The sequence below is a fragment of the Sinohyriopsis cumingii genome, chromosome 13 (assembly GCF_028554795.1).
Source record: "Sinohyriopsis cumingii isolate HCF-2022 chromosome 13, ASM2855479v2, whole genome shotgun sequence".
In the NCBI taxonomy this organism is placed as follows: Eukaryota; Metazoa; Mollusca; class Bivalvia; order Unionida; family Unionidae; genus Sinohyriopsis; species Sinohyriopsis cumingii.
This window is the reverse complement of record NC_142973.1, coordinates 21222404-21237206: the sequence shown is the minus strand read 5'-3', so window position 1 is coordinate 21237206 and position 14803 is coordinate 21222404. Positions and strand designations below refer to the sequence as shown.

Genomic DNA, 14803 nt, shown 5'->3' with positions numbered 1-14803 from the left:
ACCAATATATTGAAGACAACTGCCATTCACGCATTGCACGGTGTTAGGCTCAAAATAACCAAGAATAATTTTTATCCAGGTCTACTGTATGACAGTATCTCGCAAAAAAAAAAAAAAAATTATTTAAAAACACATTCACTTGAGTGCAAGTGACAATCTTTTCGCTGGCGCGGATTACAAAAGTATCATTACTATTTATCCGCAGACATCAGTGCACCTTTGTAATAATTACTACAAAAAATACCAAGCACATAGAAGCCCTGGTGGTAAATAAACACAGCTGGCAGCCAACAGTAAACTTCTTCTTTGAACTTACCAACAGGACATCAAAGACAAAGGTTATTTTTATCACAAAGAAAGCCAACGTCATAAGCCGACTTTGGACTCGGAAGCCGAATTTCTTTTAATGGATATCAATACAAAGATTATTTTATTGCAAAGCAAGCTGACCTCAGAAGCCGACTTGGATTTTTTTACGTGTGCCGATTTTTTATATTTTAGCTTCGAATAAACAAAGACGGCCGAGATATGGAAGCTAACTTGGGTTTCTTTTCACCAGTATTCATGACATTTTTTAAAATAAAGTGAAACAATGGAACAGTTTTTAAAGCTTACAATATAATGCTTCATGCGCGAACATCGATGACCCAACATCATCCAGAAGATTTGGAGCAAAATAAAATCACGTGATGAACAGATCATTTCGCCGACAATATCATCATTAACATAGATAAAACTCTAGTGTACTTTGATCGCATTCCTGGATGGACTGACTATAAGATGGGCGTCAAAAGTGTGAGATTTAGCAAGACTATTGCAGATTTGAAAACATCAGACTTTTATCCTTGCAGTTTCCGCTTCAGGTGATGTGTTGTCTCTAACATTTTTTCACGGTATGAGAAAGCTAAAAATATATTAATGTACCAAAAGAATAGATCGTCCGTGTGCAGGAGAAGGGTTGTGTTGATGAGATGCTGCTGCAGTGGATTGAAGAGTTTTATTTCAAGTATACAGTTTTATAGTTTTTAAAATACAATTTCAGTTGGAGTGCAATTTCCAACATGTAATTTTCGAATGATTGAAATGGTGTCCCATAACTTACAACTCAAAAAAAAAAACGATCTGTCCCAGAACATACAGTGCACAAAAAAATTACTTTTAAAATTAATTTATGGTGTCCCAACAAATACGGTGTCCCAACATATACGGTAAATACGGTAATACCATGCTGAAATCCAACCAAGCGCTGTTGTAGCTTCCTAAACATTCTCAATCAAGATGTCCAGACACATGATAATAGTTCTTATGTTTGAAAGATTTTTAGTGCAGCAGCCTGTCATTGTAGATACTCTATTAGGGAAGGAAACCAGGCAGTCAGTTTTAAACACTTTATCAGAGGATGATATATCAAATGAAGATATTGTTAAACTGCTCAAAGCAATGAAAACCATTATAACAATATGGTGCAATGAAGCAGCACCAACCATGTCAATAATTTTGCATCTTAAGTATCATACTTTCGCAACAGAAGTGCAAATGACTGCACTTGTGAAATCAGCCAAGGTGGCAAGCTCCAAAGACCAAGACAAAGATACAATGACAACGTCACACCAGTTGTGGTCTAGACCCAAAATTCAGGTCTCTGACTGATGTAGATGATGCAACAAGTATCAAAGTACACCTCTCCCTCGATAACTCGCGCACAATGGGGTTCACAAACATATACGGCACTATAAGTTTGGCTAGAGTTACCAAGGGACTGCCATCTTTTTTTTTTTAAATCACCCTGACATCGAGAAAACGGGGAGGGAAGCAGAGTTAGGGAACTGCGCTGTTTAATGATTTAATCCTCAAGTTACAATCACGCTGATAATAATTTTTAGTAATGCACTTTTTCTAATGAAGTTTCTTATTCTGCTTAAATAACATTTATTATCAAAATATCCAACATATGAAAGATCATTCCAGCTGGTTTGAACAACCATCACGTGTACATGAAAAATCTGTGTATTACATCACTGCTGTTTGTTTTCTTGATTAGTCTGGTTCCCGTAGTGGTGTTTAATAGAATCCTGCCAAATCGGGAGTACTTAAACAGGGAACTAGACCAACTGTTGATACACCACCAAACAAGATTCCTTTTTATCAAAAACACGCAACATTTATTTTGTGACATGTCTACGTCGAAACTGAAATTTTTTATTGTTCAATTAGCACACTATTGATGTCATGATTTCACTGGAAGCAATAATGAAATTTCTTATCATCCCTGAGGTTATCTCTAAGTACCAGTTCAAGAATTCTCTGAAACTCACTTGCCCACAATGGTCCGTATCCGTGAAATAAAGCTCTTTATTTTATGAAGTATTCATTTTGCTTAGCTGCCTTGTTATCTTTGATCACAGTTATGAAAGAGTTGTTTAATTTAAGACAGTTTATGTTACATACACAATAACGTTTATAACAGTGTTCGATTGATCAAATGAAGTGAGTTCACCCAACATATGCCTTTTAACTTTTCTTTTATTCCACCTCCTTTATTTTGATTCAAAAGACGTAATTAATGTGATAATACAAAGGAGGCCAGCTTTTAATTCATTGCAGCAATAGAACAAATACTTCTGCAAGTCAGTTATCAAAACACGATCAGCACTTAATCAGGTTCTCAGAGAAACGTTTGCGGGCATAGCTGTTATGGTAGATTGACGCATTTTACGTTTAATTACAAGAGGACACATTGCATTTATGACGATTACACTTAAAAGGAACTAAAACACAGAACTAGAATACAGATTTCAATTGATAAAAATTTATTTAATTTGTATTTATTTATTAAAGTACTGACTCCACTCCGCGTAAGTGACATTTTCATTGATTGAAATTTCCTTATATAACGTTAATTGCGGTGTACTAGGAATGTCGTTTGGAAAGAATATGTAAAAAAATTTATGACCTATTTTTAAATCTGATATTTCAGTGTTGATTAAAATTTCCAGGTCCTATCTACCATTTTTGACGATCAAACAAGCAATACATCATAGTTTCCATTACCAATTTTGATCGCAATTTTCTTCAAGTTCAACAAATAGGGATCGATTTTTGGGGTATTTTCAGGTTTAAAAAATGGTATCCACACCCGACCCCACATTATAAGCGGGTTCGCGAGTTATTGAGGGAGTGGTGTATATGCTTCCATTGAAATGCAAACTGTGAATGTCAGTGAGGTAAATAAACAATTACTTCTGTATATCACTGTTATCTACATGCAGCAGTTGAAGTGTAACATAACATTATTGTCCCCTTACAAGACTGTACAGATATATAAATATTGTTTTCATATTTAAAATTAGAAACTAGACACGAAGGTTAGTGTAGATGCACCATTGATGTCTGTGTATGCCCTAGGGTCACCTTAAGTTATTATCGACCGGATTCTCTCCAGCACCATATGAAACACACATGCACACTTGTAAACATTAATACATACCGTGATTGTTTTAAGTTCATAACTTCATATACACCAATAATAATAATAATAATAATAATAATAATAATAATAATAATGACTTTATTTAAAGAGGGTAACACAATTAGCTAATAACAAATCTACCTTGAGGCCCTCATACAAAGGAATGTTTTTATTTTAGCTACATCTCTGAAGCCACCAGATATATTGGGGAGTACTGCCAGGTAGCCTATACTGATATAGTGATTATAAATATTCAGGAGCAATATTATTGGATATCCTGTACAATAATTTGTCTTTTCACAAATGGATTTGGTCTTTAAAACATTACCCCTGGTGACGAGTTTACGTGGCAGGAGGTAGTAGCCTACTGCCGATCTCTGTAGCGTCAAGGTCATGTATGATACACTAAAGTGGGTGGTATTATAGAAAGGTAGACAGATGTAGCTCCACAATGATACCAAATAATCTGAAAATTCTAGCTGCACTAGAAAATACAAGCGGAAAAACCTCATTTTTTGGACCTGATTTTGTTTCTACCCAAAATTCGCCTGTGGTCGGAATCTGATTTTGTGTCTGCATATTAGACTTTTTGGTCTCACATCTAAGGCACATAGTTATTAACTGCGAACAGACAGATGAACCTTTGCAAAAAGTAGGATAAGATGGGTATTTTGGAATAAAGAGTGGTCTCGATTCGGAAATAATGGGTCTGTTAACCCTTTACCTCATGCAAGTGCCTTTGGACGTACCTGCTCAATTTGCATAGCAGTACCTTTAGACACCTCTACTCCATTCGCATAGAAGCTCATTTTGATGCCTCTACTCAATTCACATGGAAGTGCCTTTTGACACCTGCTGTAAACAGTGGCCATTTGTAGCAGGTTTTCGTAGCACCACCTTCAGGGAATACCCAATATTAATAGCTGTCAACCCCCGAATAAAAAAATACTGACTTCTTGTGACAAAAATACTGATTTTCAGGAACAAATACCGATTTTTAAAATTTTATTGCATATGTAATTATTTATAACATATACAACCATCAGTAAAATTGGACAGTGCTTTACATAATTATTTAAGGTCAAACATGCATGTGTTGTACCATATTCCATTTGGGTGCCCATTCAGAAGGTGCAAGAGTGCAACCCACTCAGACAGACTTTTTATAGTAGCCTTTTCCACACCTCATTTTTTTCCAATCATTATCAATTTGAATGTATCAACTCTCAATTCTGTGTGATTTTCTTATTGAACTGTTTTCGTTCTAGCATATGAGTAATCCTTTGCAATTTTACTGTCTGGAAAACATGCGAAATAAATCGCCAGCAACACCAGTAACTGAAAGAGGAAGGTTAATTTCCAAAAGAAATTTAATAAACAAAATTTCGATCAAATTACATCAAGGTTCTCTCTGGTATTTATATACGTCATAAGTTCAGGCTGAGCTGTGTATGATGAAACAGCAAGCTGATGTTTATTAGCTTTTTCGTGCTCTTTATTTCATTGGCGCCCAACAGTGAAATCACGTTACACCACTTGTAAAACGTAGAGTTTTCTCCTTTACTAGATGGTTTCACAAATCTAAATAAGATGGCACAATTGTCCTAGTTCTGTGTTTTTTTTGTCTTTCCTGGAGAAAATTCTGAATATTCTGCTTTCCTATTCAACATGATTAGAAGCTGAATATTACAAAAATGAGATACAGTGACAGTGGTAACTGTTTGCGAAATCCAATATGGCGGATAGACAGGCATCGTAGCCTCGATTTCGAATGAACCAATCATATTGTAGAACTGTATTCCTATATACATGTGATACATTTCTATCAGAATGGAACCGAGTGCCCTTTCTAAACTGAAAATTGCAAGGAATTTTTTTACTATTTTTTAAAAATAAAAAACATATTTTTTTCCTTAAAAAAACATACACCCATATTCAGGTCCAAAATACGGGACAAATACGGAAAAAACAGGACACTTGGCAGCTATGCATATTAGATACTGTATTTACCGCTTATGTTGGGACACGATAAAATTATTTTTTTTCCTGTCCCAGAACTTACGGTGAAACATTTTTATCTCACTTTGGTCATATGTCCCAAGACTTAAGAAATGAAATAAATCTGTATTGCATTTGTGCTTGCCCCCCCCCCACGTTGCAATAAAATAGATAAATAAAATGCTTAACTGATAATAAAAAGAAAGAAACTAACCTTGTGTTGTTATCATTTATTCTTTTTTTTTCAACATAAGCATTAAAGAATAAAATATTTCCACAAAATCTGTATAAGTAGTGTAGGATTCTATACTGTAGCGTGTATCAATTATGTTCGATACCACACACCACATTGTTCATTGACATGAACAATGAGAAACAATTGTGTGTGGTTGTGCTCAAAGGTTTGAACATGTTATCTGACTGAAAACTGGAGCCAGCAAAATCGCAAACAAGAGGGAAATAGTCAACTAATATCTTAAAAACGCCATTCACACATGACACGGTGTTGAGTGGAAAATAATAAAGATTGAATTATATCCAGGTCTACTGTATGACAGTATCTCGCAAATAAAAATCATCATTTGAAAACACGTTCACTTGAGCGCAAGTGACAATCTTTTCCCCAGCTCGGGTTACAAAATTATCCTTACTATTTACCCGCAGACATCAATGCTCCTTTGTATTAATTGTAACCACAGATGCCAAGCACATAGAAGTCCTGGTGGTGAATAAACATGACTGGCAGCAAACAGTTAACTCCTTCTTTGAACCTACCGACATGACATCAAAGACAAAGGGTTATTTTTTTTACAAAGAAAGCCTATCTCAGAAGCCAACTTTGGTTACTTTTTTTGGCAAAGGATATCAAAACAAAGGTTATTCTATTGCAAAGCAAGATGACATCGGAAGCTGACTGGATTCTGTGAAGTGAGCCGATTTTTTTTTTTGAATATACAAAGACGGCCGAGATATGGAAGCAAACTTGGGTTCCTTTTCAATTATATTCACGGAAATTTTGAAAATAAATTGAAACAATGGATCAACATTTTAAAGTGACACAATATAGTGCTTTGTGCACAGATGTCGATGACCCAGCGTCACCAAGATTATTTGGAGAAAAAAAATCATGTGATGAATTCACGATGGCTAGAAGAGAAACAGATCATCATTTTGCCGACAATATGACCATTAACATGGATGAAACTCTAGTGTACTTTGATCGCATTCCTGGATGGACTGACGATAAGATGGGCGTCAAAAGTGTGAGAATTAGCAAGACTAGTGCAGATTTGAAAACATCAGACTTTTATCCTTGCAGTTTCCGCTTCAGGTGGTGTGTTGCCTCTAACAATTTTTCATGGTACAAGAAAGCTAAACAAATATTCATGTATCAAAAGAATAGATCGTAAGTGTGCAGGAGAATGGTTGTGTTAATGAGATGTTGCTGCAGTGGATTCAAGAGTTTTATCTCAAGTACAGTTTTATATTTTTAAAAATAAAATTTTCGTTGGAGTGCAATTTCCGACATGTAATTTTCGAACGATTTAAAAGGTGTCCCACAACTTACGACTCAAAAGAAATGATACGTTCCAGAACACAGTGCACAAAAAATTTACTTTTAAAATTAATTTATGGTGTCCCAACATATACGGCAAATACGGTACCTCATTCACTGCTGTGAATGACCATTATGTCACATCACGTGGTTGCTGTTTATGCTCTGGTCGAAATCTGCTATTTAAAGTAACTGGGCTATATTCTCCACTCTCCAAAATGGAGGTAGCGGATTTCATTCAGTACTTTTCAAGATTAGAATCACAGCTATGAAAGCTTCAATAACTTAGGTAAAGGCTTTGATATTGATGTAGGTAGCAATTAGTTTTTATAAATTATCAAATTCAGATGACTTAGTGATGTAGACGCAGACGAAAAACTTGTAAATTTCGAGTATAAGAAATGGCAGCTATGGTTGGTCACGCGGCCTCATTGACATGACGGTGAATGAGTTCTCTCAAGATTTAAAAGCACATAAAAAATTCTTCCATGAAAAATAATTACATGGCTATAACAATCCGACTTTACTGTTAAATTTTTCCACATATAATAGATGTGTACCAAAATTGTAAAATGGTTAAAACTGCTGTTAAACGTAACATACACTACACTGCTTAACCCGTTACCTCACAGAGCATAGTTACAAAGTGCAGCACGCTATAAATAGAATACCTGTTACCTATTCGACCCCATACGCATAGGCCTGCCTGTGAACTGTTAATAGTCTGATGGGCTAGTAAGTTTCGGTTATCAATAGTTAGCATTTGTTTACGCCATTCCTTAATAAAGACTTGACTTAGCAGATGTTCTGTATAATCAAAGCAGTGGCCATTGTATATATATCCAGATCACCAATTCTGATCTTAAAACACAAGTTTGTATGTTTATCATCAGAGGATAGCTTGCAGGAAATTGATATTTGCTACCTTATTCGGAAAAGGGTTAATGGTCAATCAGCTATCAAAACATAATGCTTATGAATGGGCAAGAGTTTGTTTGTCAGCGTAATTGATATAAAAACTAGGCCTAGCTACTGATGCCTTGATGAATATATTTCGCTACAACACTAGAACTAACCGGGCTAAGGCGAGGGGCATTAAAAAATAATATGGTATGGTCAGTCAATGTACCTCTTAAATAATCACAGGGCGAATTCATTTTCACTTTCCTAACAGATGAAGGCAAAGTTTAAATTTTTAGGCGACTTGTCACCCACTTACAAATGGCATTTTGTCTAAGTCTCAATATGTCTTGATTCTGAGGTCACATGCACTGCTTATTCCGCTACATTCGGAAATGAACACAATAACGAAAGCTAAAGTTGTTTATTTTGATGTATTTTTATAAATGACCACATGCACATCTCTGGGTCTTTCTGCCTCTGAATTCAATCACTGTAAATATCAGTACATTTTCCTACCCGGCCACTAGTCAAAGCCCTTGAACTAGCCGCCCAACTATTGCATCATGTTCTTTTTTTATGTACTCTTATAAAATGGCAACATGTATGTACATCAAGGGGTCTTTCAGTCACTGAATTATGTCATTGTAAATATCAGCACAACAAACTGATCAACACATTTTCCCACAAAGCAAGTGGCTGAAGCAGGACTGGCAAGTCTCTGAATTTTGCCGCACACCTATTACACGCATACAGAGGACTCACGCCTCAGTGATTTTCTGTGCCCCAGATCAAAAATTGGCATCCAAATATGCGTAATTAAGCGTTTCCAAGATCTCTGAATACTAAATTCTTTACGAGTTGACAATATGGGAATAAGGTCAGATATACAAAGAGGGGAAAATAGCTGCCAAATGTAGGGTACTTTGAGGCTGGCCATTTTGGTACTTTTGTACTGGCATAGTTACCGGTCAAAATTCCCTCTTATCACAAGCCAGTTTCAGGGTTTTACTGATTAACTGGCCTGTAATGCTGTCGCAAAACGAACGACAAATTCACTGACTATCAACAAAGGAGATGCTGAAATATCAAGCTTTCCATTGTGTGGAAAGTTATGATGTTTGGTCAGCTAAAACACAAAACTAAAATTGACTGATGTTGATCTTAGTTGATCTATATGAGAATTTTAGCTTTTATTAATACCACTCTTCATGAACATGAAAATTATGATGGTTATGTGCCTTGTACAATTAAACGTGCATACCTTTTTAAAAATATTACATCATTTTGTAGGATCGATTATATCAGTGAAAATGAGTAACTCGTAAGCGTGTGATTCAACATAAATGGAACTGCTATTAAGGACTGGCTGAAATGTTATCTAGAAGAATGTAATTTGGTCGAAACAATAAGTAAAATCTGCATCTAATATGTTTGGAAATAAGGATTTAAGTGATGCTATGCATGTTTTGCACTGTGTAAGTACTGTACATTATAGTTCAGCATGGTCTCCCTGGTAAACTCAAACAGACCACAAATTATGAAGTCTGTATTTTTACCTTTAACTTCATGTTGGAGAAATCAGAAAATATGCACATACAAAATAATAACAATATTAATCATAGTACTTTATAACAGTTTAATAACTGTCAGGTCACCAAAAGTTACTTTTTTTTTTACATGCCTATGTCTTAGGACATGGAAAAAAATTATTGTTCGTATCACAAGATTCACAACCATTACAAAAAGATCTAAAAACTGTCAAGTTTAGACATTGGCCCGCGGATAAGCTGACCCTCCCCCCTTCCAGGCATTTCTTTTTTCCCAAATTATTCGGCTTATACACGAGTATATATGGCAGCCTGCGGGCCAGACTGATGTATATTTGACACCCCTGAATTAAATGAAGTAACATGTAGTCCTAATTCAACATAACAGTAATTTTAACATATTAAACTGATTCCCTAAACACGATTACCTGCAATAACATTTGTATTGATGATTATTTGGACTTGCATAGATATCAATCGCTTATCTGACTATTTGACTAATCACACTAGGCATAATGCAAATACCGCTGTCTGGCTTTTCTGTGCACTTAACGTTTCTGTCACCAATATTGATGCAAAACGCATACCAAATTCAACAGATTGACAAAAGTAAAATACTGCAATGCTTAACATTTGAAAAGCGGCAATAGTCACCAGAATTTTCTGTTCAAAATAATATTAATTTTGGACACAGGGGACACCACCCCTGTGTTTTCAGGACTCATGACATGTTGGCCTATTTTGCGCATAGCTTTGAGAAGATGTAATGTTTATGCATTGAGCTATGGAAATGAAATACATTACTTTGGGCTCTTTCTGTCAGCATTACAGTCAAGTAATTAGGTCAGGTTTATAATTGGTTTTACAAAATTAAACGTAACAATGCCAATAATTGGCAAGAGATATTAGGCAAAATAAACCGATCTTGTAAAAGAATGAGAAGAAGTTCAACATTTTATAAAATTAAGCTATTATGTGGAAGAGAAACAACAATAGGATGTAATGTTTTTACATCTAGTTTGTGGGGGAAAAAGTATTAAGAAAATGTAGAAACAGACTATATGCCCGGAAATTTCTTGAGAATATTGTTCTAGTGGCAAATTGACAAGTTGTATAGCAGACTTTAAGTATGTGTGGGACAACTTTCAATTTTACAAGTATTGGCGTCTTCATGTTGACATTTAGAAATCACATTTTCATATGCATTTAGAATAGAAATGTGGGATATTTTTGTACAATTTATGAATTTCACTTTCCTTAATTAAAGGACGACCATTCTTTCTTGATACAAACTGGATTTTCGACCAAAAACATGCGAACCAATGTTTACACAACAGATGTATCGTTGCACAGAATTACCACTCACAGAATTGGCTGACATGGTGGTATATTCACTGACCTTTCATCATTATTCCTAACAAAAGAATATGGTTTCCAACAATAAAAAAATACCTGTTAAAGGAGACACTACTGCAGTTCCTGTTGAGACTGGCATATTCTGTTCACCAACTGCTTTAATCTCGCCAGATGTCAGTGGCATCAGAGCACTAGTCGCTTGTGTCAAATCTGCTGTGTTTATATGATACAACTGCTGTCCTTGACTTGTATCAACAAGAATCTGAGTGGAGTTTGTTGCTTTGTCTGTGGAAATGGATATTGTCGCGAGAGTAAAATTTCCTTGTTGATCAGATGTTGATAAATTATTAGAATTCTCAACATTTGCTGACTTGTGCATATGTGGAGAAGTCTGAAGTATAGAATTATTTAACATTACACTATTTTGAATGGAACTATTCACAACTGTTGTCTGAGAATTTTGTTCTAAACTTAAAACTTTACTTTCATTGTCTACACCAGTCTCTATGAGGTCTTCGAGTAATGAGATAGAAGTATCTTTTATTTTGGGGTTGGTAATGGAAAGAACACCATCTCTGACAGAATACTGAACTGTACTTTTAGGTCCAACAGATTCAACAAATTCCAAACCTTCTTCAGGCATAGATTCTAGTTCTTGAGGTGTCATCAATGTATTACTTTTGTCTTTGGCATCATCAAAAATTTTATCAATTGTCATTTCTGATGCTGGTGTCAACCCTAATGACAATGAGGGAGTGTCCATTGTGCCACTAACTGAAAGAGCTGAGGCGACTTCCACTTCTCCATGACGAGTGAATATAGATCCGTCTTGAACAAGAACTTCAACCGATTCTGAGCACAGCGGTAGGCTTTCTACATGGTCAGATATGCTATCAATGTTGATTAAATCCCCCACCCCCGTATCCGAAAGATCCTTCTTATCTAAGGTCATACCATCTTCTGCGGACGATTGAACAATACCAAATACGACTGGATCTAAATTTCTGCATCTTGTCTTTAGCCATTCGGTATTATTTTCCACCATTGATCTGTCATAGCTGTCCATTTCAGTGTCTGACGACAAGAAATGAAGACTTTCAGACAATTCCGACTTTTCACTGTTGTCACCAGTACTGGCGCCGCCATGTTGGATTTTCTCCGTGTGTTCATTGTCATAAACGCCGTTAATGACGCGGTTTTTGTTTAAATTTTTAACAAGAGCATTTACACTTTCGCACTCGACGTTTTCATGCCCGTTTTCATGGGGGCCGCCATGTTTATTCCCCTTTTGCCCCCCTTCAAGCGACATATCAAACCCCGTTTACGAGTCGGACATGGGGTTCGCTATTCAGGTCCAAAGCGCCAAATTTCCCAAATCACGTGATTTATGAGCACGCTCATTGGCATCTCAATTCAATTCAACTGTGGTTGTCCGTGTGGTTCTTTTTGTAAAGCCATTCGTAAGGAGGCATTCTCTGAAACAATATTATCTAAATGTTAAATAAAATTTGCTGATTATTACCTTATAAATAGAGGAAAGGCAAACAATCATTTGAACAAATAAATAATCTCCACGTGCATTTTTATTTGTTTTTATGATGCGTTAAGCCATTCATTCTATCGGCCTCAGATTTCATTCTTGTGTTTGTTGTTGTAGGGTTTATCGCCATATTTCGGCACATGATAGCTATACATCGTATGATTAGGATAATACCGAAATGCCCTTTATGCAAAACAGCAAATTTTACCAAACTACATACGATTGCCGAATGTGATAAAACAAAAAATAATAGGATACAAGTGATTTTGGAAATATGTATTTAAATTTTTTTTAAAAAAATACAAATATCAGAGGAACAATATATTATATATAGATGTGGATTATGAAAATAAAGTGGTTTTAAAAATAATTGATTATGTAATAGCATCAATGCTTTCCTGTGGCCAGGTGATAAAAATTATCAAATAATGAATACTATTAAAAACGTTTTTGTCTAAAGGACTTTTTATGTAAGGTGAAGCTTCGATACAAAGGGAGAGATGGGGGAGGATATTCGGTAATACCGCCTGCTGATGTGAATAACGCAAAAGCGAGCTGGAGCCCAGCCCCCAACTCTCTCCTTATAGTATCAAAAAATGAAACTCAAAGAACTGAATAATAATTTTTTTTTCTCTCACTAAATAACATAGATTAAGGGTAACAGGGAACCACCATATGGGTGAAGTAAGTTGCACAGACGTCGCAGGGCTATGTCACAAGGCGTTACGCGAAGTGAACAGACCTGCGAAAGAGCAACAGAAAAACCCACATGGTGGAAATGGACAAACAGAGCAAATAACAAAGGGAGTATATAAAAAAAAATTAAAAAAATCACAATAAATAAGGAACTACCCATACTAACCTGTAGGGACTAACACCATAACAAGACGAAAAATTAAAATATACTTTTGAAAATTTTATAACTTTTCCGTAAATAAAGGAGAAGACTATATTCTGCAAAAGGAGAAACATTAACAAATACAGAAAAATGTGGATCCTTAGTCAGATATAGCCTCTCAGTCTGAAGCACTTAAGCTATAGCGAGAAAACGTCACACAATTATCACTCATCTAAAAAAGAAGTTTCTTTTTAAAACTATATATTACACTGTTTTCTCAACAAAATTCAAACTTTCTCTGTAAATTAAATCAAACTATTTAGAAATCCAAACAAACCTCAATAAGTTGTAAATAATTTCCAAATAACTAAAACTATAACTATATGATAAGACAACTGGGAATATTTTGATAATGTCAGCCGTCTCAACATATAAATATATGACACACACACACACACACAATATAGCAAACACATATAGCATACACGAGACTAAGGAGATCTATGGCAAAGATCACCAAACAAAAAGGGGAAGGAACTCAGACATTGGGGACTAAAACCCAAAGTCGGATGAACAACCCTATAGTTCACACTAAGGATACAAATACCCCATCAAAATTCTAAATTTGAAAATTCTTGATTAAAATTCAATAATAAAATATACAAACATACATACCTTTGGGGGATACACAGACATATAACAACACTTTTAATTTTTGGGGGAAATTGGGGGGGGGGGATCTGTCTGGTTCCCCCCCCCCCCACAAAGGATAGGCTATACATGGCGGCTAGTATAAATGGTGGAGGAAGAACCCGGAAAGAACCACCGACACACAACTAGCAGGCTTTCTCACTTGTGTTTGTAGATTGACTTCCAAAGAGTGAAAAAGGAAGCATCTCTCTCTCTCTCTCTCTCTCTCTCTGTAGAGTTCCGTCTCGCGTGCAAATTATAAATAAGGTGTACTCTATTTTCTGTTAAGATCGAACAAAACTCTAGTAATACTAAATGTGAATATTATAATTTTCATGTATTTAGTATTAGATGAAATCCTTGAGTGGGATACCAGATCATATCGTGGGGTAAGGCGAGGAAAATTGATTTTTTTTTTTTAAATCGAAGGCACTTGAAAAGTGCTGGATTTTCTGAATAAATACCCTCAGTCTAGCAACCTATTATATACATTGCATCGCACGAGCGACTACCGTTTAACTGACTTATTGTATGGCTGCAACTTTCTTTACAATTCATTTCTTTGTTTCCTCCGTGACACACAGTTTATGACCTTGCGCCCCCTTTTCTCTTTTAATGTTACATCACAGAGAGCACAAAACAGCGCCATGCAATTGTCTTTACAAACAACAAACCAACTTTACAAATAAAGAAACAATTTTTTTCATTCTCTCTCTCTCTCTCTCTCTCTCTCTCTCTCTCTCTATATATATATATATATATATATATATATATATATATATATATATATATATATATATATATATATAGGTGATGTCAAGGCACTGGACACTAAAGAAAATGGCAACAGTGTTACAGTGAATTAGTATCTGTCCGAGTTGAGCTTAATACGAGCTACGCTACGTAA

At 35.5% G+C, this 14803-nt stretch overlaps 1 protein-coding gene across 1 annotated transcript in view; it reads right to left on the bottom strand.

The window, feature by feature from the left end:
- Window positions 1-12177, bottom strand: part of LOC149785032 (uncharacterized) — a 66286-nt gene extending 54109 nt beyond the window's left edge. The window contains exon 1 of the mRNA XM_089978737.1: window positions 10925-12177. Within this exon, the coding sequence (XP_089834863.1) occupies window positions 10925-12137 (1213 nt within the window). The 5' untranslated portion in view covers window positions 12138-12177. The remainder of the gene's footprint in view (window positions 1-10924) is intronic.
- Window positions 12178-14803: the final 2626 nt, after the last annotated feature.